The sequence below is a fragment of the Astatotilapia calliptera genome, chromosome 7 (genome assembly GCF_964374335.1).
Source record: "Astatotilapia calliptera chromosome 7, fAstCal68.1, whole genome shotgun sequence".
Lineage (NCBI taxonomy): Eukaryota > Metazoa > Chordata > Actinopteri > Cichliformes > Cichlidae > Astatotilapia > Astatotilapia calliptera.
The window spans coordinates 58,231,920-58,258,298 of NC_137428.1; the positions used below are offsets into that span (position 1 = coordinate 58,231,920).

The 26,379-nt window shown below is 40.0% G+C and overlaps 1 protein-coding gene across 1 annotated transcript; it reads right to left on the bottom strand.

Moving 5' to 3' along the window:
* Positions 1-14,447: 14,447 nt before the first annotated feature.
* Positions 14,448-16,425, bottom strand: LOC113027469 (ras-related and estrogen-regulated growth inhibitor-like protein). Its single transcript, XM_026177086.2, has 4 exons — positions 16,254-16,425; positions 16,108-16,161; positions 15,939-16,015; positions 14,448-15,505 (listed from the first exon to the last, which is right to left on the bottom strand). The coding sequence occupies exons 1-4, from the start codon at positions 16,300-16,302 to the stop codon at positions 15,080-15,082; spliced, it is 606 nt and encodes a 201-aa protein (XP_026032871.1). The 5' UTR covers positions 16,303-16,425; the 3' UTR covers positions 14,448-15,079.
* Between the last annotated feature and the right edge of the window lie 9,954 nt (positions 16,426-26,379).

The following is a 26,379-nucleotide window of genomic DNA, read 5'->3' on the forward strand; positions in this document are numbered from 1 at the left end:
ACACAGGTGGGAGACACAGCTGGACCTGGTTAACCTGACGAGACAGGGGAACACTGACACCAGGGACCAATAGAGGGAGCACAAGCTCAGAACCCAGTACCTAAAATCCCAAAACACAAACCATCCCAAAACAGCCCATGAATAATAAAGAGAATAATAACAATAAAGAACACAAACACAAAGTCACTGAGTCATGGTCGCAGGACCATGACACTATTACCTTTTTCCTGGGGTTTGCTCATGAGTCAGCCCTGAACAAATGTTTCAAAAATATGTTTTCAAAAAATGTGACCAATCTTGTTTCTTTTTATTATATTTTTAATATAACAGAGACAATAAAAACAGCCCAACGTTTAAAATTTTCATAGGATTTCATTTGTAGTAAAATACCTTCAGGTAAATATGAATGCAGCAGCCACACAAGCCATCTCAATTTCATGCATAATGATGTTTGCAGTCACCGTTAAGTTCCTCTTGAATGTTTAACATCTTTATTGTTTGAAAACAGGTGCGGATGATGGAGAATTCCCTTTCCCAGCTCCATAATAAACCAATTGACATGCACAGGCATAAAGCTAGCATTAAGAAAAAAATAGAGGATGTTAGTATTGTTTCATGTAGATTCAGCCGTATAATCAATGCTCAAATTGCAGAAACTAACATAGAATCTGCACTGTTTTGTCTAGAAACAGGTGTAAGCCATAATTCTACCCATTTAGCTTCCTTCTACTTGTATTTGCTTGTGCACACGCTAGGTAAATTGCACCCAGTTTCACACAGGATGGCATTCATAGGTGATAATCAGGCTCTCTGTATAGAAACGCAAGAACAAGCATTCTTTCAGGGTGCTCATTTCAATCTTTTACTAAATCATGAAGAGTTGTTTTTGTGTCTAAACCTAACCAGAAATGTTCTTCTTTTTGTTCTTTTTTAAAGTTTTTTAAAGCAGAATTACTCTGACATTTTTTTACCACCTTAAAACACATTGGTGATTGATCATTGGTGGTCCAAATAATTTAATGAATTTTAGAGTAAATAAAGCTATTTTTCCTACAAACTGTATAGTTGCAGGTTCCCATGGTTTCCTCTCTGACTGTACTCATTTGAGAATACTCTGACAAACGACTAATTTTAATGCTGTTACCCTGTGAAGTTCATAGATTTAAAGCTGAATTTCTGCTTTTGGATGAAAAGCAGAAGTTTTCTAATACCTGTAGCATCTTCTGCATCATCCAGTGCTAAAATGATCATAAATGAAACTAAAAACACCTGAATCCAGCTACCACTTGATCACTTTATGTGAGCCACTGCAAAAGCAAAAGGTTTTAATGCAGCTGCCCACTCCAAAGGGCCTTAATTTCCTCAGCAGATGTAGCTTTTTCTTTTTAACTGCAAATGGCTCTAACACACAGCTAAAGATAGTTATTTAACTTTATCTGCTCACCCTTTGCTGATGGATATCTTCAGATCAGCCCCTCTTTCTCTGCTACCGCCAAATAGCTCCATCGATTTTCTGAATTTAGACCCATTGCTCTCCAGTGCTTTTAGGTTTATATCACTAAGAGTCTCCTTTTACTTACTTTTACTCTGTCTTTACACTCTTCTTCTTTTCTTCTTTACTTGTCACTTTAATAATTACAGAAATAGTAATTTCAGGGTTGTGAGATGACTGGGACTGAGAAAAAGATTTGCTAGTATCTATTATTTGGTGTAGAATTGTTATCATGGCACAATGGAAGTGAGGCCTATGTGTCATAAACTATTGACCAGGTAAAGATAATGTCTGACAAGCAAAATGCTCGTTAATACTCACTAAGTGATTAGTGCCAAAGTCAGTATCTGCTGTTAAGTCAGTCTGGCTTCCTCAGCGGGCCACCCGACCTTTGAGCGCACTTATTCGACTTGCAGTTCAGGGATAAAACTAAATGCCAATTTGCTTCTGGCTAAAAATGTCAATGGGAAGCGTGACTAAGCAGAACTGAACACCTTTACTCTATGACCCACTGCATGAATGCCATTCTACTTACGTTGGAAGTGATCTTTGCCATTAAGCCTAAACTGCTAACTCAGATTATGTGCATGAAAACGTGGAAGCGTAACAATCCAGTGCAAATTCTCTTCACAATGACTCTCCACCGCTCATCGCTGTCAGCGGGCCAGCATTCTTCACCGTACGTGGCACGCTGGCTCTGGACTGCTGCGACGACAATTTGGGAAGTGAGCCACACACAGATTAATCTGTTCAGCATGAACCCCCAAATTCAGATGGGTGCAAATTTAAACGCAACCTGTGTTGTCACTAATCCTTTTTTAGACAAACAATGCAACCGTAAACAAAGTAAATGTGCTGCTATCGTTTGCTGACTGATGGTGGTTATGAAAAAAATGTGGATATTTTGAGATTGTGTAAATATTAATAAACTAGATTAAGTGTTTTTTTGAGGAGAAAAAAAAGTAACAGCCATACATGCAGGCAACAGCACAAAGCACAACTGAATGGAGCTGATCAGACTGTTTCTTGGACTCAGCTGCCCTCCTGTGGTCATTTTTAGAAATTAGTTTGTGTGATACTGACACACCTGTTCATACCTCCCGTAGTTCTCTAGAACTCATAAAAACATAATGCGTCTGTGCAGATGAAATGATACCTTTAAAAACGTCTTGTAATACAACTTGTTGTCGCGGCTGTAAGACACGAGTTAATGCTGCAGTTTTTTGCTGCTCTGAGCTGGTTTTTAATAAATATTAATACATTTGTTCTGTTAACATAAACTTTGCTTTGGACTAACCCCACAGTGTGTTTATAACTCCCTCAGTTTTTAGTATTTAATCTTTACTGTCATGAATATTTATGTATGTTAATGCTATGTGAGCATTTTTTCTGAAGTCATCTGCTTCAGCAATAAAATCTGGTATTTCTTTTGGAGTTTGATGCACTGAATCCCAATATGTCAGTTAAGTTGACCTTTCTTTTCTTTTGATAAGAAAGAAAAGACATTTGTCATTTATCACTGCTGAACATTGTGTGGATGAGTTTTAATCATACATTCTAAGCTCCGGTTTCTTCGTGTTTCACCTTTTTTCATTGTGTAAAAATATTAAAAAGTTCTATATAGAGCAGACTTAATTTTAACACATATTGGGATATTCAAGCTCAGTTCACATAAACAAAAGTAAAACTAAAAACTCAGCTGAATTATTCATTTTTAGAACCCAGTCTGCAAGACCAGGTTATGATGTCATATCTAGGTGGGATGTTCATACTTGATACAGTTTCTGTTCACCTCGGCCCAATTTCATAAAAATTGGATGACTAGTTTAGAGAGAGTGGCCATCTGAAAATTGGCTTATACCCCAGATATGTTAATAATTTCTGGTTTCAATTTGGAACGTTTAGTCTTAGAACTGACATAGCTGCATTTTGACTGTAATAATAAAAATTTTGGAGCCTGGAGCCTATCCCAGCTGCCATAGAGGGTGAGGCAGGCTACACCTGGACAGGTCACCAGTCTGTCACGTGGGCAACAGCCTAAGTAGAGCAGTCTACACCTCCTTCCCAGCCACCTCCTCCAGCGTGTCCTGGGCCTGCCCTGCGGTCTCCTCCCAGTGGGACTTGGCTGTAACACCTCACCCAGTAGGCGCTCAAGAGACATCCTTGTGAGATTTCCAAACCACCTCAACTGGCTCCTTTTGATGTGGTGGTGTAATGACTATACTCTGAGCCCCTCTCGGACGGCTCAACTCCTCGCCCTATGTCCAAGTTAAAGGCCAGCCATCCTTCGGAGAAAGCTAATTTTCGCTGCTTGTATCCGCCATCTCATTCTTTCAATCACCACTCAAACCTCATGACCATAGGTGAGGGTGGGGACGTAGATCAAATGGTAAATTGAAAGCTTTCCTTTGCGCCCAGCTCTCCCTTCACCACAACAGACTGGTACAGCGTCCGCATCACTGCAGCTGTAGCATCAGTCCTGTCTGTTGATCTTCCGCTCATTTCTCCCCTCACTCGTGAACAAGAGCCTGAGATATTTAAACTCCTCCACTTGGAGCAGCTACTTGTCCGTGACCCTGAGTGGCCACTCCACCCTTTTCTGTGTGAGGACCATGGCCTCAGACTTGGAGGTCACCACCTGATGACCATCAGCCAAAAGCAGAGATGAGATTCTGAGACTGCTGGAGTGAAAACCTTCTGCCTCTTGGCTACACCTAGAAGTTCTGTCCATAAAAATTATGAATATAATCAGTGACACAGTGCAGCCCTGGCAGAGTCAAACACCCAGATAAGGATAAAATGGCTTGTAGTAATGGGCCAGACACCCCATACTCCCGAAGCACCGACAACATAATAGTCCAAATGACATCAATAGTATACAGCTTTGTGATATAATGGAAAAAAGCTTGTTAACTTTTTTCAGGAGTTGTCCAACTTCTTTCAGGTCAACTCTACTTCAAGATGACTAATGAGTCAATAATTTCTCCTGACACAGAGGATTCTGCTGTTTCACTGATGTGTTAGACCATTTCCTGCTTTTGACATTTCTGATTGCTGTTTGCTCATAATTTGCTCAGAAAATTGCTCCTTGATGTCTTCTGAAATTTATCGAATCTTCTTGAGAAATTCAGTGTCGAGGGCGCTTAATTTTGTCAACCACCATCGACTTTGAGTGATGCTTTTCAAATGTTTTTCACATTGAAGTATGCTATTAGCACAAGACAAGAAGGACTCTAATTAGTGCATAGCAGTGGCGTTTACTGGAGTTTGCATAGTCTTCTCCAACCTTTGCGTGTGTGTGTGCATTGGGACTGTTTGTTTTCCTCCAGCCTGCAGGCGTGCAGCATATCAGCTCAATTATCTTTACTGTCCTATAGTGATTAATTCAATCACTGCCGGGCATGAAGAACAACAGAAAACAAAGAATACAAAACTAATTTTCTATGCAAATGCTACTACTTTGAGGTAAAACCAGCCCAGTGGATTGCTTTCAGACAACTTGATGTCCAAAACAATCTTATTATTAGCATATATGTTTATTGATTGCACGTCTTTCACGAGTTAATAATGAAAAAGTGCGTATTCTACTATTAGTTCTCCATCAGCAGCTCAAGTTCTAGATAATATTTGACCCAGCAGTCTTGCTGTGTGACCCCGGATTTAGCTCTCTGAAAACATAATCAACAGCATTCTTCACATTCAGCACACACTCTCTGCCGAGCCCACGTTTGTAGCATAGGTCAGAGGATGAATATCACACACAAAAGAGCCGTTACACAACATCAGACCCCTGCAGTAAAGTCATCTTGGCAGTTAGTCAACGCTGTTAAAGTCTGCATGCATACTGTGAGCAGACATGCTGTGTGAAGTATGCCGTACTCTATGTTAAGCAGACATTGGTAAAACTGTTTGAGTAAAGCCTGTGTTAAAAGGCAAAAATCAAGTTAAGTAATGTTTGTAATAGTTTAAAGTATGTTCTCAGACATATAAGGTCAAAGCTACTTTTAGTGAAGTGGATTCTTTTTCTCCAGATGAATTTAGTGAGGATGATGTAATGCAGTTTTACTGCACGGATAAAATGTAACTGTCAGTGACTCAGACAAAAAATGTTTGAATGTTCTCATAAAGTTATATAAAATCAATCTAATATGTTCATGTAAATCTGTGTAATAACAGAAATGTCATGTATTCCTGTTGCTAATCATTAGCCAAATTCTAATTATTTGCTTCTCATGTACACTTACTCATTTAATGGCTCAATCATATGGAGCAGTTTGGGGTTCATTGTCATGTCAGCAAAGATGCAGAGATGCAACCAGCTCTGCACACTGAGCGGCAACCTCTCCATCACTGAGAGTCTGTTGTGTTGTTCTCGGCTCCATATTTAACCTCAGGCTCACTTAAGTCTTGCTTTCAGTCCTGAACTCTCACCCTAAAAGGCAAACAGCCTTTCACTTCTGATACCCTAAGACTCTAAAATAGTCTTCTGTCCCACCACTAATATTTAATAAGATTTTAAGGCCCACCTACAACCCCTAGCTGTCATTTCAGTCCATCGCTTCACATATTTTATGTCACATCTTTTTTTGTTTTTACTTCTGCATTTAGAAGAGCTTATCCAGTTCACGCTGAGTGAGAGGCAGGGTATACCATGGTTAAGCTGCCAGTTCATCACAGGACTTACTTAGAGACACAGATAACAATTCACATCACACTGACATTCAATTTAGAATCACCCTTTAAACTAACAAGCAGGTCTCTCCACTGTGGGAGAAAACAAGAGGATACAGAGGAAAGCCAGATGCAGATGCACGCAAGGTAACCAGCCAGTAGGGTCGCACCCAGGACCTTCTTTATTTGATATACTGATTTATTTACTTATAAGTCATCCAGTTATGTTTGTTTTACTTTCATTGAGCTTTGTGTTGCATCATTTCATTTTAAGATTGTTTTTAGCCCACGCCATAAAACACTGATGGGGTATTGTCGTCAACATACTGTGACCAGCGGGCGGTAGTTTGTGCAAGTCTGTGAGTGCAATAACTTGAGAATGAGAACTAAAAATCCTTAACAAGTTTAAATCTTAGTGACCTTGACCTCAAGGTCAACTTCAAAGTTTTCTGAAAATCTTGTGAATGTGATAAAATGAGAGTGAGGCGATGTAGGATTCTGAAACTGACACCATAGGTGTATCTACTAGAAGGCTGAGAGGCAGCGCCGGCAGCTTCTAGTATTTTTTAGATACATTATCATGTTTATGTGGTTTTCATGCTTTCCTTTACAATACGTATTACATACGTTTTTGTATACTTGTATAGTACCGTTAATACTTGTGCCTGAGAGCTCTCCGGGGCTCTTGGATCTGTATCCTCCTGTTTTCTCCATGCTTGTTAGTTTAAAGGGTGATTCTGTTCCTAAATGTGCTATAATAATAAAAGTGACTTGACTTGATGTTGATGCCGGTCAAGTCAAATCAAATCCAGCCACTGACCGATTAGCTAAGATCTGAGTGATAACAATTTCTGGCATTGTCATTAAGACAAACATGAATTTTAGACACTTCTGTATTATTAATTTAATATGTTTTTTAGTGTTCTAAATCAGAATCAGAATCAGAAAGGGTTTTATTGCCAAATGTTGAGCAGGTTTACAACATTGGGAAATTGCTGCGGTACTTAGTGCAAAACGTACTGTCAGTCTTAAATAAACTTAAAAATTAAAATTAAAAGTGCTAAGAAGGTAGATATATACATGAATGCAGGTGGTGATCAGTGCAAAAATGGAATGATGCAGTGAACACAGTGTAGGGTCATGTGTTTGTGGTGCGAACAGTCATATGGTTATTGTTCATGAGTCCAGCAGCAGAGGAGAAGAAACTGTTCTTATGGCGAGAGGTTCTGGTCTGAATGGACCGGAGCCTCCTGCCTGAGGGGAGCAGGTCAAACAGACTGTGTCCAGGGTGAGAAGGGTCACCCCGGAATCTAACCTAAGCCAATGATGTACATTTACTATGTTCTCTAATTGTAGCAAAAATAAAAAAGTAGGCATATTCTTCAATGTAACTTTATTTATACAGCACTTTGGCAACAGCGGGAAGAAAAAACTCCCTTTTAACAGGAAGAAACTTCCAGCAGAGCCAGGCTCAGGGAGGGGCGTTTACAGCACAAGTGTGCTTTTATAAACTCCAACAAGAGAGAGAAAAAAGGGCCAAAACAGCATCAGTGTTATTTCAGCCTTCATACATCCTCTCTGGTGAGCTGCTGTGTTCGATCTCTTTTCATTAATTTTCAATTTAAGGAATGTCGTGATGGAGAGGTCAGAATATGTTTTGTCTGAGCCTCAGTGGAAGACCACTTATGGGTAGTTACAGCAGGCATGGTGTGCCACAGGCGTTGTCTAGTCAACCTTCCACCACCCATTATGCTGCAATGAGTCACTCACACCCCATGCCTGATTTCATTTACTGGCTCACGTGTGAAAATCTCTCTCATTTCCTTTCCACGTGAACCTCTCATGTGAGAGGAAACATTTTCTCAACTTAATCACCCATCTTATATTAGATCAAAGCGTTATCAGCCCTGTCCTCCAGACATGAATAGCCTTTGTGTAGTATGAGGTTAATAAAGGCTCAAATGAGCAAATATATTCTTGAGCTGTAGAATCACACAGATTAAAATGTTTTCAATCAAACTAAGAGCCATTTTATGAGCTGCAGGACAGTCCTGTACTGAATTTGATATCATGCATTATCATGCTTCTGTGTCATAAGATAATAGAGAGAGTGAAGCAGACGTCACTTTAATAAACTACCTGCTGGTGAAATCTGCCATGTTCGTGTCAGTTAACTGACAGATGAGGCTATTGGGTCCTGTAACTGTCTCTCATTATTCTCATGAGCATATTTTACACATCAAACAGCAACTTTACCACGTGCCACAATTAAACTCTGCTGTGCTGTTTGAATGAGCTTGAAAACAAGCAAATAAGCTCTGAAAATCTGCGATACAACATGTAAAAGACTATGTTTGTGTGCATTGGGTTTTAGATTTCAGAGATTGCAGTGAGAAATGCCACTAAATGCTAACATGAAACAGCACAAAGTGCTGTTGAACTCTGCTTTCACTGCTCTCTCTGCTTTCACTGCTGGGGGTAAATTATGGTTGGTGTGTGTAAACTTCCAGGCCTTATTTGGAAAGGTGCCGAGCAGGAGGTCCTTAAACCTTTGTGGGAGAGCTTGGCAAATCCAAAAGGGCACAAGTAAAGGGATAGCTGGCATTTTTTGAACAGTTAACACTTAAAAAAAAAAATTAATATTTAACAACAACAAAAAAAAAAAAGCTCATTGAGCACTTCAGTCTTACAGTCCATACATGCCAGACCCCCCGGAGCAAACATTTTATTAGGAATTTAAAAGTTATTCTCACATTTACAAAGCCTTTAACACCACAAGAGTCCAGGTGAAACCCTTTCTAAGCTAAACGGGGGGCGTTAAGCTTGTGGTGCTTTATATGCTTTATTTTCCTCATATATATAGATAGATAGATAGATAGATAGATAGATAGATAGATAGATAGATAGATAGATAGATAGATAGATAGATAGATAGATAGATAGATAGATAGATAGATAGATAGATAGATAGATAGATAGATAGATAGATAGATAGATAAAATGGCCAAGAATTGTCTCATTTCATACACTTGCCTATACTGGTATACACTTTTTTAGGTACTATGAGAGGAGAATTAATCCTGGGCTAGCATTAGCTGAATTAATAAGTTTCAGTTCACATAAATAGAGTAGCGGCTCAATCAGATTATAAAGGAAACTTCTGCTATAAAACTAACCATTTACTTCTGCTTCTCGTGGCTCCAGCCACCTTTAAATCAGGCTTTTAAATTGCTGCCTATTTTTTCCCATCTCCATTTCAATATGAATATTGCTAGAATAAACCGATATAAATACCAAGCCCTCCAAGCACTGTAGACTAAACATGATCAAAATGCAGTTTAAGCCTCTCTAAACCCTTCTCTGTCTCTGTGAAAGCAGTCAGCCAGATACTGTTTGCTCCTTTCCAATGAATCCAAATGGTTCCATGCATTACTGTCTCACAGAATTCATGTGTGGGTTTGTAACATTTACAACTGGGTCCACCTTCTCCTTACATTTTATTTCTTTGTTTACCAGATCATTGAACTTGCTGGCCTCCTAGTCCATGTCGATTTCCCAGTAATGAAATAAGACCTGCTTGCCTTTAATAAGGCAAAAGAAAATTACATTGTGTTACTGCATTGATCAGGTACGTCTCTTCAAAATGTGCCTCCAGCTAACCTGGAAAAAAAATAAAAACACTTGTTGGATTTCTGAGGGTGACTAGGAGTTAAAAATAAAAATGTATGGATTAGATGCTCAATTTATTTATTTTATTTTGTTGTTTCTTTTTCTTTGTTGTCACAGTGACAGAGACACACTGATTATCTGCGAACACAGCTAATCCTGTCCACTTAATTTTATTTTGTGGGGGGTCTGCAATTTTTGCAAAGGAATTTTAAACCATGCTCTACATACTTTTGAGGTATGCTCACTTCCAGAGGTAGCTGTGTGACTTTGACTTCAAGCAGTCAGTCAGGGTTCAGTGCTTTAGCTACTATTTGACCAAATGCTAGAAGGCAGGAGTCCAAGCAGTTTTTGAGATTTCTGAGACCATTAGCTGCCAAACTTATGGGCAGCTGGACAAACCTTTTTCTACAATAATATAAAGAATCACAGCTGGAGTCTTCTAGATAAAAATATGATTAACATATGTGATTTGTGCAATCCACGTTTATATAAGTAGACACGACACCGGTACGCAGTCATCAGCTCAGCGTCACTGATGTGTAGAAAAAGTACATCCCAGAGTACATCTCCTCAAACTCTAAAGTAGTTTCTCCACAGTAGCTTGATCTCCAGCAGTGATCACTGAACCTGAAAGACAGAGGGGTAAACACGAGCCTCCTTATGAGGTGAATCACAATTTCTAATACAACATGGCGAAGGCGGTCGTATCAGTTCAAGGTCAGTGGCTGGTTTTGGGTTCCAGAGCCTGTTTTTAATGCAGGCCGTAAACACTGCTTTAGACCACCTTCTATTTTAACAGTAAATAAAGGAGGGTAATGAAGGATTCAGTTTTAGGAACATTAAACATTAAATATTAAATATTGAATTAAGGGCAGTCATTTAACTAAACCTGCAGCATCTGTCACAAACTACTCCACCCCTATTCTCCAAGCTGAAACCTTCTTGTGATCTAATGCATCCCTCTGAACACTATGGGGGGATTGTGTTTTTCAAACCTTGGCACCAAAGTTTTGGAACAATTTACCGCTCACTCTTTGTGCCCTTGACTCTGTGGCATCCTTAAAAAATAGCTTCAAACTCATCTATTCAGACAGTCTCTGCACAGAAATATTTACAAAACGCAATTCAGCATAAGTGAAATAGCATATAATCAGGCTACTTATGTTCAGAAAATGGCCTGCATTTGTATAGCGCTTTACTCAGTCACTTCACACTACATTCAGTCATTCACACACACATTCACACACTGGTGATGGCAAGCTACATCGTAGCCACAGCTGCCCTGGGGCGCACTGACAGAGGCGAGGCTGCCGGACACTGGCGCCACCGGGCCCTCTGACCACCACCAGTAGGCAAACATGGGGTTAGTATCTTGCCCAAGGATATTTGGCATGCAGCTAGGAGGCAACCACCGACCTTCTGATTAGTAGCTGACCTGCTCTGCCACCTGAGCTACAGCCACCGCCAATGGTCACAATAGTCAAAAGTATAATAGCATAATCTTTAATAAGTCAAAAATAAACTATATATACTGGATAAAATGCTAAAACCCCACAGGTGAACATGTGCATTCAGTTATCAAAATGAGTTACTAGAAGTATGGTGTACTTTTTTCTATATTTATATATCTGCTAAAGAACACAAATTTTGGACATATATTAATGTGGACAATTGCATTGTAAATGCACACACAGTGCACTGGTAGCCTCATGTTGTCCTGTTGCATGGGCTCAGATAATATTAGTGTTTTCTGCAGCTGATGTGATAGCATCAAGTGAAGCTGTGAAACACTTTCAGCACCTTCACATGTTTGTGCCTTGAAGTTTTCGGGTTGATGTAAAGGCAGAAAAAGATCTGATGAGCAGCTGCAAAATATCTAACATCTAAAGACTACAACGACCCTGAACAACAACAAAAAATCACTTTATTCATAAGAACAGTTTATGATTTTACTGTTGTTGAAACTCTACTGCTTCAAGTGGCATGAGCTGCATGCTGGTCGAATTTTAATCCAAAAACATGTAAGACATTATAGGTAGCACTTAGTAAGAATCCGATACCCAAAGTGCATATTCATGATGTATGGTCAGCTCTTTGTAATGTGCATGAAATGCACTAAAAGGCTCTTCAAAACCCCTTTGGTGGCTTTTTTGGAACAAAAAACACTTGGATGCAAAATGTTTGCCACATATCCAAAGAACTTGTTGCTGTTTAAACATTCCAAAGCTGTTTCCTCAGTCAATGGCATGACAAGTGGTTACACAGTGCATGCTTTTTAGCTACACTTTTCTCCTTTTTGTAAAAGTTTCACTTCCCTCTAAGTGTCATTGCTCAAGAGACACATCATTTCAGCCCGAGTAAAGCTGCAAGCTGCTCTCACAGGTGAAACATTTTGTCAGGCTTCTGTTCTGTCTAAGCCCTGCTGTAAAGACCTTGAGGGGTCAGAGACTGTGACAAGGTCCTGCAGGGCCTAGACTGCTCCAGTCTTGGTTTGTTAACCTCTGCCTTGTTTCTGTCAAATTCTTCATACACAAGAACAGAAAGTAGGGAGAGCAGCACCAGCTATCTGCCATTTGCCCTCCTCTGCTGCTCCCTTAATAGCCTCAAAGATGGACATCTTCCCAGCACCTGACAGATGAGGCTAAAGGCGAGCGCAGGAGAATGCATATGTCTGCTACCTAATCTCTAGGGTCAGACCAAGTTCACTGGAGCAGGCTAGAAACAAATTAGAGTATTTCTTCAGGGGAAGTGGTCTGCTGGTTGCAGAGTGGAATCTGCAGATTATCATGGAAAAAACGAATGGGTGTGAATTGAAGAAGGGTGTTTCTACAACAACATAATCTGAGTAGATTAGATCTGCACACTTTTCACGATACTCTATTAAACACTCGGTTAAGAAATGCGCCTAAAGAAATGCACCTGATGGACATTTTAATCTGATTGAAGCCAAGAGTTTTCTTCTCTGTGTCAGAGACAAAGAATCCACATACTTGCACAAATGAGGATGTTATTCTGGACAAGCTTTTGTCAGACACGTTGCCGGGTGTGTGATAGCCCCCAGGCTTTCTCACTTACTTCCTGATTATTTTTGTGTCTGCTTCGATCGGGGCAGTGGTTCAGTGAGTAAACAACTGGCTGAACTTAGTTGAAGGTGCGCACGCTTGTTTCCAGGCAAACTGATTTAATAGAACATGGTGTTGATATAGGTGATGCTGAGCCTATCACGCTGGGTTTCTGTAGGGAGTCTCCATAGAAGTGCAAAGTACTAGACGCAGACAGGGTATTAGTATAAATTCTTCATCTATTTGGGCTTCTCCCTGCTTTTTATGAAGTAAGAAATATTCCTTTTCTCTCCCAATGATGACAGACTCTGTGGGGCCAGCTGAACGTATCTGTAAGCTCGATCTTCTTAAGGGTTACTGGCAGGTTCCTTGTTCTAAGAGTCAGAGAAGCATGTGATTTGTAACATCAGGGCTATTTTCAAAGGATTTTTCACATCATGTAATATTTTCAAAGACCTATCTTGAGAAGACATCTGTAAAGATTGTGGCTTATAGGAATGGGTCAAAGTAAAACTTGAATGTGTTTTATAAGCTCGAAGTTAATGGCATTGGATGTACTGTGTCCTAAATAGATTTGCAAAGGATGTTTTGCCAGTATTCTTTCAAGGGGACATGAAATGAGTCAGCTATGTTTAAGTTAAATAATAGAGGTGAATCATTTCTAGGCTTCAACCCTGTCACTGCTGGTGATTTTACTTGCACTACATCACAGACTTTAATATACAACAAAAGGTTTTGAAAAGTATATGCATCCATTCATTGCACGAATTGTCCAGCTATCATACTTTTGTGCCTGTATTGGCATAAAGCATCAAGATATCCACAGTCTATTTCTTAAGACATGGATAGGAAACCCATGCCCTCTTTCTCACCCTGTCTGGGATGAATCCAGGCTTCCAGGATGATATTATTAAGTTCAAGTTGTAGTATTTCCCATTAGTGTTTGCATTATATTGCTTTCACAAATTTGTCAATTTAATACATTTGCAAATAAATACAAATATTTTTGGATAACAGTCCATTTCATATATGAGAGACCTCAGAAATTATGAAAAACCTTCTTTTCCTTTGTTCTACTTGTAGCAGTGGTTTAAGTGGTCTAATAATGGTCCAAGAATAAATATATCAAGCAGCCTATATCTTCTTAGGCCATCATTAGACCATAATTTTGACTGTGATTGTGACTCGTTGAGCCTATGCTTTGATACACACTTTTGGTCAATTATTTGGTATAGCTAATGCAGTGTGAGAAAAGTGAACTGGTGGGATTAAGCAAAAATTAAAAGTCGATGTGTTCATGTGGATGTGGAAGCTGTACAAAAAACTGCAAATCTATTCTTGAATAACTGCAACAATCCAGGTCTCAAACAATCATAACACGAAGTGTGATGTGCTGTTAAGTTGTGAGACAGTTTTGAGACATGGGTGTGAATGTTTTAGCCGAGTATCCACCAGAATAGACTTTGCTGATCTCAAGTACACACAGGATCCTCACTCATTTTGGGGTGAGCAGGAATCAATAACTGTAAAACAAACAAGCGCAATAGAAAATCTTTCTGCACATGGTTTATTTAAAATTCTTATAACTTCATACAAACAGTATATTTCAGGGACTGACTTACAGTCAAACAACCAAACATAAAGATATAAAACACTTTGACAAAAAACCACTTTATTCAGTTGTTCGTTTACAGTGTTTAGACTTGAATAAATAGAAATATTACGCGTCACTTCCAAGAATTAATTAACGGATTTAGCACTTTTCAGCCACTTTTTTCGGGAGAAGAAACTTTCACTCTAATCATGAGAAATGATCTTTGGCATATACATAATAAGTAAAGGCACATTTAGTTTGTGCATAGAATTTCTTTGGATCTGAAGCCACATCTGAAAAAAATCTTGTAAAACACACATACACTGCAAACACAATTCATACATCGCTGCACACTTTTGGATTTTAAATGGCAAGAGGCTGGATGAAGAATGACACTATGTTAACTTAAGTGCAGTTAAAGTGCAGAAAGCATCTGTAACCTCTGTGAAATTGTTTTGTGCCCATGTTCTCTGAAGCATAACAGCTTTTACCTTTTTATAGAGTTTTTTTTAACACACATGCGACACGCGGTAATGTTTCACTGACAGATATCCACCTGATGGAGTCTCCTCTTCTTTTGTCACATTTCTACTAAAACGACTCAGTCCGTCTCCTGGCAAACACTGCAGACATGCTTTTCACTATGCCCTTCAACCTTAGAGGCTTCTTCGTGGTTAGCTTGGCATCCTTCAATCTGTCCACCAGGCCGTGAAAGACCATGAGGACACTGTGGTAGTTCTCGGCAGCTGACACCTCATAGAACTGGCAGTCTGTGTTGAGAGCCAGCAGCCGGCCCTCTTCGCTCGTCACTGTCCGTCTGTGGTGCAGGTCCCTTTTGTTACCCACAATCACTATGGGTACTTTGTCTGCACTCAGGCAGTCCTTGGTGGATTTGATAGTCTGAATGAGCCTGCTAACTGTGTTGAAACTGGCCCTGTCGCAGATGCTGTAGACCAGAACAAAGCCATCGGCCCATCGCACCTTCTTCTCAAAGAGTGACGAGTCTGCAGAGAAATCCTGCAAAACCACACACTGAAGTTCATATTAAGCAACAGTTGGAGGCAGAAAGCAACAAAGTACATTTGTCCTAGCATTTTATATTTTTGTACAAAAACAAGACAGTCAGTCATTTTAAATTTTTATTTTGTGATACTCCATTTCTAGGACTTACAGACACGAGCTTATAGATATTTAGTTTTTTATTTATTGCTATCATGACCAGCTCACACATTCAAAATGTTCTTCGAACTTTAAGATAATTTTAAAAATAATATTAGAATAAAAGGAACAGCCTACTTTTACTTTTAATATATTTACCTTATACCAGCACTAATACCTTTGCTTTTACTTAGACTGGGATTTCTTTTAAATTTTTAAACACTATATATCAAGAAACGGGAGTTTTTAAATAGAAAAATTAGAATTAGTAACAACATATTGAAGTTCTTACCTGAGAATAATGTGAATCCCAAATATTGAGAGTGACCGCCCTCCCATCTACTATGAAGCTGTGGCTGTAGATTGATTCTGCAAGACACAAAAGATAGTTTAGGAGATGTTTAAGGCATCAATGCATCAAAGTTAGCAATAAATAAATAAAATAAAGAGTGGGCACTTACCAATATCTCCATACTCTCCAATGAATCTCCGAGTTAACAGGCGGACAGTCAGCGCTAAAAAGACACAAACTTTAGTTCACTGTGTGGAAAAGAGACGTAAGTGTAACCTCTCATCTCCACTGAAAATGTGTTTGTTTGTTTTTTACCTGATTTCCCAACGCTCTCCATCCCCATAACAACAATGTTGGCATCCATATTCAATGAAACAGCTGTATTGTGCCTCTCTGAGGAGGCTGCTGCTGTGCCACTGCTGCCGTCTGACAGCAGTTATTATACGGCAGACAGGTGGGCGGGGTAAACAAACCCCAACCACTTCCACCCCCCACACCACCACCATCAACAACAACAGCAGTAACTTAATGATGTCTCCCTCACGTGGTTCCTCGCTTGCGTCTCTCCTGTGGAGTGCGCTGAAGCAGAGGGAGTAAAGTCCAAAATGGTTCTGTCATTACGTCAGATAACCTCATTTCCACTGTATGCCACATGAGCTTAATTCTATTATATCATCTGAGAGGAAACTAAGCTTTAAACAGGCAAATACAGCTTTTCCTAAATAATCTACACAACTGCTGCAGTTTTAAAAGCTATGAAGGATAGAAAAAATAATTCTGTAATCTATTAATTAGTAAAGTTTTAATGCTGGATTTTTGTTTATGATTGAAGATTGATGTGGACAACACTCTAATACTCTAAAATATAGATCACAATAATTATTTTAACCTCAGAAAGGGTTTACTTGAGTTCATTGAGCTACAACTAATGCATCGTAATGAAGTATAATAAATCCTGAGAACCTGAGAAACTAAACAACGTGGTATAAGCAGGATCTGTTGCGTGTCCACTCTTTAAGAAGAAGAACATCTTTGTTTTTGGGGGGATATTTAAAACAGCCACAAGGTGGAACAAGAGTTCATGTTTTCTTCTGCTGCACACAATTTTGCTTCCTGAAACCAGAAAAAACAGAGCGGATGCTGCTGCTGATCACCGATTGGTTGACCAGAAAAAGACTCTCAGATAATTGGCTGTTTGCACAGACACGCTGTAACGCATGCCTTCTTGTGTGTGTGAGGTGGGATGTGTACTTGTATAGCTGCGTTTGTGAGGACCAGCCTGAGTTTTAAATCTTGGGAGTGAGTACATATATGAGGTCACTGCACTTTGAAGTGTTGATCAGGGGGTTAATAGTTGGTCTTAGAGCCTAAGGTTAGATTTAGATTTAAGTTTGTAGTGATAGCTAAGAAAGACACATATGTGTATTTGTGTGTGTCCTTGTATTACTATTATTTTGGGAACGTGCATCTGCAACTTTACCTCCTTATGGGGACAAACTACAAGTTCCCACAAGGTATGACCTAAGTCTGAAAGGAATTTCAGACTTTGGTTAATGAGTTACTTCTGGTCAAAGTTACAGTGAGATGAGCAGCAGTTAGGTTAAGTCAACAAAAAATAAGATACAATATATTGTCCTCTCAAGTGTTGGAAACACATCTGTGTGTGTTTGATTCGATGTTATCAGCTTTAGTTTCTCCCCTCTGCATGCCGCAATTTCCTGCTTTAATCTGACTTCTCCTCTAACCTGGTTTCTTGTGTAGCTTAGTCATAGAGGGAAAAGTTACTCTAAATCACACAGGACCAAATCATTCTTAGTTCATTAGTCTAAAATGTTTTGTGTCAACTGCTTGTTGTTGTTGTTGGGGGGGGGGGGGGGTACACAAAAAAAAGTTAAATATATGATAACCAAAAATAAGGAAATCGGTTTATTTTGAGTGTATAGTGCACTGTGTATAGTGCTGGCGGAGCGCTGCTGACGTCGACTGAGAAAATTGTCAGGCGGTGGAAGGAATACTTCGAGGACCTCCTTAATCCCACTGACACGTCTTCCGAGGAGGAAGCAGAGTCTGGGGATGAGGGGAATGACCCGCCAATTTCCAGGGGCGAGGTCACTGAGGCAGTTAAACAACTCCTTGGTGGCAGAGCCCCTGGTGTTGATGAGGTCCGCCCCGAGTTCCTGAAGGCTCTGGACGTTGTAGGGCTGTCCTGGTTGACACGCCTCTGCAATGTTGCGTGGAGATCAGGGGCAGTACCTGTGGACTGGCAGACCGGGGTGGTGGTCCCCATCTTTAAGAAAGGGGACCGGAGGGTGTGTTCCAACTACAGGGGGATCACACTCCTCAGCCTCCCTGGGAAAGTCTATGCCAGGGTGCTGGAAAGGAGAGTTCGTCCGTTAGTCGAACCTCGGATACAGGAGGAACAATGCGGTTTTCGTCCTGGTCGCGGAACACTGGACCAGCTCTTTATCCTCTCCAGGATACTTGAGGGTGCATGGGAGTTTGCCCAACCAGTCTACATGTGTTTTGTGGACTTGGAGAAGGCATTCGACCGTGTCCCTCGGGGTGTCCTGTGGGAGGTGTTGCGGGAATATGGGGTGTCTGGCCCATTGCTACGGGCCATTCGATCCCTATACAACCGTTGCAAGAGCTTGGTTCGCATTGCCGGCAATAAGTCGGACTCGTTCCCGGTGGGTGATGGGCTGCCCCAGGGCTGCCCTTTGTCTCCGGTTCTGTTCATAATTTTTATGGACAGGATTTCTAGGCGCAGCCAAGTGGCGGAGGGCTTTCGCTTTGGTGGCCTCAGAATCTCATCTCTGATTTTTGCAGATGATGTGGTTCTGTTGGCTTCATCGGGTGAAGGCCTCCAGCTCGCACTGGAACGGTTCGCAGCCGAGTGTGAAGCAGCGGGAATGAGGATCAGCACCTCCAAATCTGAGCCGGAAAAATTCTCAGCCGGAAAAGGGTGGAGTGCCCACTCCGGGTCGGGGATGAGTTCCTGCCACAAGTGGAGGAGTTCAAGTATCTCGGGGTCTTGTTCGCGAGTGATGGGAGAAGGGAGCCGGAGATCGACAGACGGATTGGGGCTGCAGCTGCAGTAATGCGGACGCTGCACCGGTCCGTCGTGGTGAAGAGGGAGCTGAGTGTAAAAGCGAAGCTCTCAATTTACCGGTCGATCTACGTCCCTACCCTCACCTATGGCCACGAGCTGTGGGTAGTGACCGAAAGAACGAGATCGCGGATACAAGCGGCAGAAATGAGCTTCCTCCGAAGGGTGGCTGGCCTCTCCCTTAGAGATAGGGTGAGAAGTTCGGCCATCCGGGAGGGGCTCAGAGTAGAGCAGCTGCTGCTCCACATCGAAAGGAGCCAGCTGAGGTGGTTCGGGCATCTGACAAGGATGCCCCCTGGGCGCCTCCTGGGTGAGGTGTTCCAGGCATGTCCCACCGGGAGGAGGCCCCGGGGCAGACCCAGGACACGCTGGAGAGATTATATCTCTCGGCTGGCCTGGGAACGCCTTGGTATTCCCCCGGATAAGCTGGAGGAGGTGGCTGGGGAGAGGGAGGTCTGGGCCTCTTTGCTTAGGCTGCTGCCCCCGCGACCCGGCCCCGGACAAAGCGGATGAAGATGGATGGATGGATGGATGGATGGATGGTTTATTTTGAAAGAAATGCATTGCCTTACAGTGCTTAGAGGACCTCTAGATTAATATTATCATACATTGCTGACCTTAATTGCCTGTTAAATTGTACATAACCAACAAAACATTAAATACGTGTAAGTAAAAGTAAGTCAAAGTCAAAACTAATGTTTTGTGCTTTTGTTTGCTGTAATAGGCGCAACAACACAAAAATCTTTAGCTTTATAGCTAATCTATAGCTAATTGTTAAACTACAAACTTTTTTTTTTTTTGCCTGTCCCGTTTGGATCTTTAGCCATCAGAGTTGTTGTCTTACGGTCAAGAAAGATGCCAAGCGGATTTACTTTACCAACTGGATCATCATGGCCTTGCCATATTGGTCCATTTGATTGACCTTTATTATAATTATGTGTTTATTTGATTTAATTTTTGGTTGTTACAGATGGGACAGACATGACTGGGGGATAGGACAGGGAGAAAGAATGAAAGAAAGAGAGGGAGAGAAAGAAAATAGAGGGGAGAAGAGATGGTGAGAAAGGGGGGAAGAAAAAAAACAACTACAAACCTTTGTGATAGAAAATTTATTTCAGCCACTGTACAGACTAAATCATAAACAAATGTGTCTCTGTGCTAATGTGCTAAGAGTTTATTCACACATCTTTCATGGTGTGCAAGTGACAGCAACACAGACTCAGCTTTAATTTCATCAATGTGCCAGACTGACGCGCATGTTTCACTCTTTCTCATGTGACGCATATTGCTAAATGTTCGTGCAGTTAACCATGCAGCCGTCCACAACTAAGAAAGGAGGTTTTTAAGGACTTACTGACGCTAGACATTGTTTTAATCTTATGTGTGCACATTGCTCAGAGTTTTAATGCCCAAGATGAAATAAAAGATATAGAAGTTATTTAGGATAATGCTAAAAATTGTACTAATAACATTGAAAAGATGCTGTAAATAAAATAAATTGTATTAAAATATGGAATAATATGGACCTCTGCAACATTCATTGGATAGTTATGTAATATAACCTCAACAACGTCCTCTCATCAAAGGCTGTTTCACAGGAACCTGCTTCATATCTGTATGTGCTTAAGCAAATAAATCTTCTTCCTGACTTAACTCACACTCGCTTTATGTGTGTGATAATTCTACCTTTCCTTCTTCTGCGGATATGATAAGGAAATGTGGTTAAAAATATATATATATATCCTCACAATGAATGGAAAACCAATGGAAACACTGGAAAGCATTCATATATATATATATATATATATATTTAGATCTGGTCACCAGATCTAAATCCAATAGAGCCCCTTAGGGATGTGTTGGAACAGGAGATTTGCATCACTGAATAAAATGTTAACATGTCAGTATGGAAGTGCTTGGAATACCTTGTTGAATGGGTGCTGTGAAGAATTAAGACAGTTGTGATGACCAACCAAGTACTAGCAAGGTGCTACCAATAGAGTGGCCAGTGAGGAAGGCATGCAGATGTAACACAATCAGTCAAAGTGTATAGAGCCCGAGTATATGAAATGTCATCATATTGTAATAGCTGGAATTTCCCAGCTTTTAGTGCATGCATTTGTAGATGTGTGCTCAGGGTCGGCACAGATTTTTGTTTTTAATCTCTGTCTTACTGGTTTATATCTTTCCATGTAGCTTACAGTTACAGTTGCTGCTGTGAAGAAGTCATGTTGCACCATCTTCACCTCCCTAAGAAGGAAAACATTACTGTGGTGACTACCTATTTACATATTCAGGGGAATCATTCTGTGACGCAAGTGCAATGTTCAGCCTCCTTTTAGCATTTGGTTTACAGCAATCCCAAGAGAGAACTATCCAGCTATTTAGCTGTAAATTATTTTGGTACTGGGCAATGGAAGTAAAGTGAATTGCCATTCTTATTCAAGCTTTATTACATACTGATTGAGCAGATGAGAATAATAAAAAAAGAAAATAAAAACTTCAGAACTATAGAGTTGTTAACCATAACAATATATCACTCCAACTATAGCTAATGTCATCTGTGCCCTTCCTAACTCGACATTAACAGTTGCTGAAATATAGGTTCAACCAATGTACCGCTCCATTCATTTAGCTTAAACTGTCAATTGATCGGCTTTGAATACATGTATTACGGTAACAGCAGAAATTTGCAAATCATGAAAAGATGCCTAACAGAACTCATTATCTGGATGTCTGAAGACAAAGACAGATGGATCTTTTCAGGCCAAAGCAAAGGGATAATTTCACCAGGACTACTGAAGCCAGTTGCTTGCAGCTGATAAAACTGAAAGCATCCATCATTAGCAGGCACTTATAGGCTGATGCTCTCATCAGACAGCTGTGATACAGGACTATAGAAGAGGGAAGAGCAGGCCATTAGCATATCATTTCCCATACAGGAAAGAAGCTTTCAGACTTGCACCATTAGAATTACTGAGACAATTAATCCACCTCTATCCTTTCCAGTATTGGCAGGAAAAGACAACCAGAGTGCCTGCTCAAAACAAAGTCCAGCAAAAATGGAGAGTGGCTAGTAAACAACTACAATGCTTTACAGAGTCCTCATTTAAATCCTGTTTTTAGCTTGCATCTGATTTGAAATATAACTTGTTTAAGTTCCCCTATTTGACATATACAAATGTGATTTAACTGCACATCGCTTGACTCGACTTTACCTAAAAGCATATCTTCGAGGCTGCTGTCCCACTGCAAAGCGACCATATGTTCACATGTTGCATTTAGTTTGGTTGCATTTGACTTTCAAGAATGGTTATGTGCTTGCTGGGAAAAGTGCTGCTTGAATATTTCATAGTATAAATATGGTAAGTGGTTTGTAATGGCCCCTGAGAGCTCGTCAGAATTTTACATAAAGTCCTCTCCTATCATTTCCATGTTTGGTCTTAGCTTGTGACACAGGATATTTTCAACACAAAGAAAATTATACAATTACAGGCACACTTTTTTAGTAAATTGTCTACTATTCTAGCCATTATTTTGCAAAAGCACAAAGTAGTATCTAAAACTATTTGGATGGAAACAAGATTTTGTAAATCTTGTATATATATGCCCGATTCTTAGAGAACTCCATTAAATCCAATTTTCGAAACTGTCCAGCACCAAATACACATAGTTAACAATTAGTCAATGAAATCTGGCGCACATATACTAGTTAAGGACAGTGAGGACACACAGTATTTAGGTGACCAGAAACTACTCCAAATGAATGCTCATGAAAACTTTAAAAATAAATAAATAAATCAAGGCTTTACTCATGAAAACCTCATCAATGAAAATTTTTAAATTTTATACTTAGCTGAGGATAAAAACAGACATTTGTTCTTGTTTACTAAAGTTCTATATATGTGTAAAAATGGCTAGGGAGTATATATATTTTTACTTGTCATTAAAAAACGGCTGCCATTTAATATTTATACACATTATATTGCAAATTTGTCATAGAACAGAGGTCGGTCAGATGACTTGCATGTTTGCATACCTTTTGCAGACAGGAAGGTTGGGCGACATGATTCCTCTTTATTTGCATAGATTTACTTGATTGAGCTCAAACTGTCTGCCCCAGCAGTGCCATCAGACTTCATGTCTGTGTTGAGGGTACCAGGAAGTATTGAAATAATGAGAAATTTGAACTAAAACTAAGAATGTGAGGAAAAAACAGCAAAGATCTGCTTTGCGACCAGGATTACTATCGAGGCCAGAGAACTCGCACGCATATCTCGTTCTTTGCCGAGGGAAATTTGCAAGTGAATTATCTCTTCAGTTGCATGAAATCATCTTAACTCTGGCCAGCCTCCAGTGACAGCGAGTCTTTTGGACGTGGTGCCCAATTAGTCAGCTTTCCAATGTGAATTATCAGCCCACCACTTGCCAAACGCTGACAATCAAAATGTCACTGACTAAAATATCTTCCCTGCAAAATGAGCAATGAAATGTGCTGAGTGAAGCCTACAGAACTGTTTCAGTTCTTTCATGCTTAAGGCTGTACTGCAGAGTGCCGTTACTCTGTCTAATAAGGGCAGCTGTCAAATCTAACTTTGTGGATAATGTAGCGGATCTTAAACAATGCTTTGCTTTAACTTCCCCTGTGAGTGCAGAGTGGTGACACTGGATTTATGGATCTATTCCTCCATAATTGCCAGTCGTAACAAAGACTATAAGTCTTTAATTAAAGGGATTACAGGCAATGTGGTAATTCACATGACTAAAAGTTTGCATGACTAAATGTATAGTTCTTCCACTCACAGCACTCCATCCTCATCCAATACACTTCTTCCACTGGAGGAGTGCTCACTGTGTTTCTGATTAAGGGTTTTAGTTCAAATGCATTTATTATTTATCTACACCTATTTTATCTAGATCTTACAATAAAATACACACAGGTTTTAGATATAAAGCAAGATCTTCGGGGTATCTGTGTATATCGGCTACAAACAAGGTCCTAGTGACATTTTACAAGGGCTACACCCAAATGTGTATCTGAAGAAAGCTTATGTGCTGAAAGGAATTTGGTTTTTTCTTGCTGTCTTGTGATATGAAATACTTTATATACATACATTCACTATCTGGAACCACATCCTCATTTTGGGTTCGACAGCATTTCTAGTAGGTAACGGCAGATGGCTTGAACATAAATTGAGGCTGCAGTTTGGGGAAGGCCTCAGAGGGGACTGGCGGTGGCTCCTGGGCCGGGCAAGGGAATTAATTGAAAAAGTGGAGGGAGGGTGAGGCACAAAAGTGAGAATGAACAGGAGTGTCGTATATAAATATAGAACACGAAGGGGCATGTATGGAGGTTTGGTCCCACTCCTGAAATTCAAAGAAATTATCTTCAACAAATACATGTAATTGGGAGTACTGAAGTTCTTTAGTTCAACATTTATATGGTTCAGCACTCTCTGAATGGTTTGTTTGGAGTTGAATGTCTTTTTTTTGTTGTTTCTAATAAAAACACCTTTTCCACTTGTTTTTTTTAACATAAATATCTAATCATTCATATTACAGCAGCTCAAGACGTTTAGACCTGTAGGTGTGTTCAAGATGACATGCTTGAGCTGAAAACACAGTAGAGGAGAAAGGTGATGTAAGTAACTCTGTGTGTGACTTGGTTGTTTCTGAGAAAATACCTCATGTCAGAGGTCGGAGAAGAATGGTCAGACTGCTTTAGTCACGTTGAACCTTGAATCAGATGGTCTTCAGCAGCAGAAGACCAAACCAGGCGCCACGCCATCAACTGTGTGATGCCATTTTGTCAATCTGGACCAAAACCTCTAAGTTCCCAGCACCTTGTTGGATCTGGCAAAAGATGGCTCCATCCTGTACTAACAAGATTTAACTAATGAAGTAACAACTGAGAGGATATAGAATCAGAAAGACTTTATTTATCCTGTTACGTTCTTTGTCTAGACGTGTAATAGACGCAACAAAAAACTGGCCCACTCCCGCTCCAACAAAACAAGAACCCAAACAATAGTATCTTCTAAAATGCTAAGCAGCCATTTATTTGCTTCAGCAGTGAGCAGTGCCAAAAATAACAAACAAAACTCCCTAATGGTCCCTATGCTTTCCTAAATAAACTGGACAATAAACTGGACTGGTCATGCAACACAGAGCACCTGTATAAAAAAGCCCAAAGCCGACTGTACTTCCTCAGGAGGCTGAGGTCTTTTAACATCTGCAGGAAGCTCCTGAGGATGTTTTACCAGTCAGTGGTTGCTGGAGTACTTTTCTATGCTGTGGTGTGCTGGGGGAGCAGCACAGCAAAGAAGGACTCATCCAGGCTGGAGAAACTGATCAGGAGGGCTAGCTCTGTGGTCGGCATGAAGCTGGACACTCTGGTGACAGTGGCAGAGAAAAGGACATTAAAGAAACTGATGGACATTATGGACAATGCCAGGCATCCTCTGCACACGGCCATTAACAACCAGAAGAGTCTGTTCAGTGACAGGTTGCTTCTCCCAAAGACAAGAACTAACAGACTTAAAAACTCCTTTGTCCCACACGCCATCAGACTGTTTAACTCCTCTCTGGAGGGGAGAGGGAGGGGAAACAGGAGGACAAAGGAGGGGGGAACAACTAAGCTGCAGTGCCTCTTCACCTCACTGTACAATACCTTTTGTGCAATACTTTTGTAAATAGTCAACGGTGCAATAGACTCAATACTTGAAATGTGCAATTCACTTGTATTTTTATTTCTATTTATCCCCTTCGTATATTTTATTTATATTGTCTCTGTATATATATATATATATATATATATATATATATATATATATATATATATATATATATATATATATATATATATATATATATATATATATATATATATATATATATATATATATATATATATATATATATATATATATATATATATATATATATATATATATGTATGTATGTGTGTGTGTGTGTATAACTCTGTAACTTCTGTCGGTGCTGTGCTTTTTTGGAAATCAAATTTCCCAGAGGAACCCACCCGAGGGATTAATAAAGTTCTATCTTATCTTATCTTATCTACACAAAATGAAAACCAAACAAAAGACAATTCACTTACCTAACTTTCTACATGAAAAACAGGAGAAAACTTAATCAACAAAAATGGCTTCTCACGCCTACTAGGCTGCTGCAGTGAACAATATATACAAGGTGAACAAAATACTCAGTTGCTACTTTACAAATCTATTTACAGCTATTTACAAAACTAAGATACCAACACATACACACACGTTTATACTTGCAACTCACTGGGCACAGACACTCTATCAAAAAACC

Bases quoted from the DNA above. Each gene is read 5' to 3' on its own strand.
- LOC113027469 (XM_026177086.2), bottom strand. From the start codon at position 16,302: ATGGATGCCAACATTGTTGTTATGGGGATGGAGAGCGTTGGGAAATCA. The intron at 16,162-16,253 runs GTAAAAAACAAA...GTGTCTTTTTAG, and splicing joins GGAGAGCGTTGGGAAATCAG to CGCTGACTGTCCGCCTGTTA. The intron at 15,506-15,938 runs GTAAGAACTTCA...GTGGTTTTGCAG, and splicing joins GGGATTCACATTATTCTCAG to GATTTCTCTGCAGACTCGTC.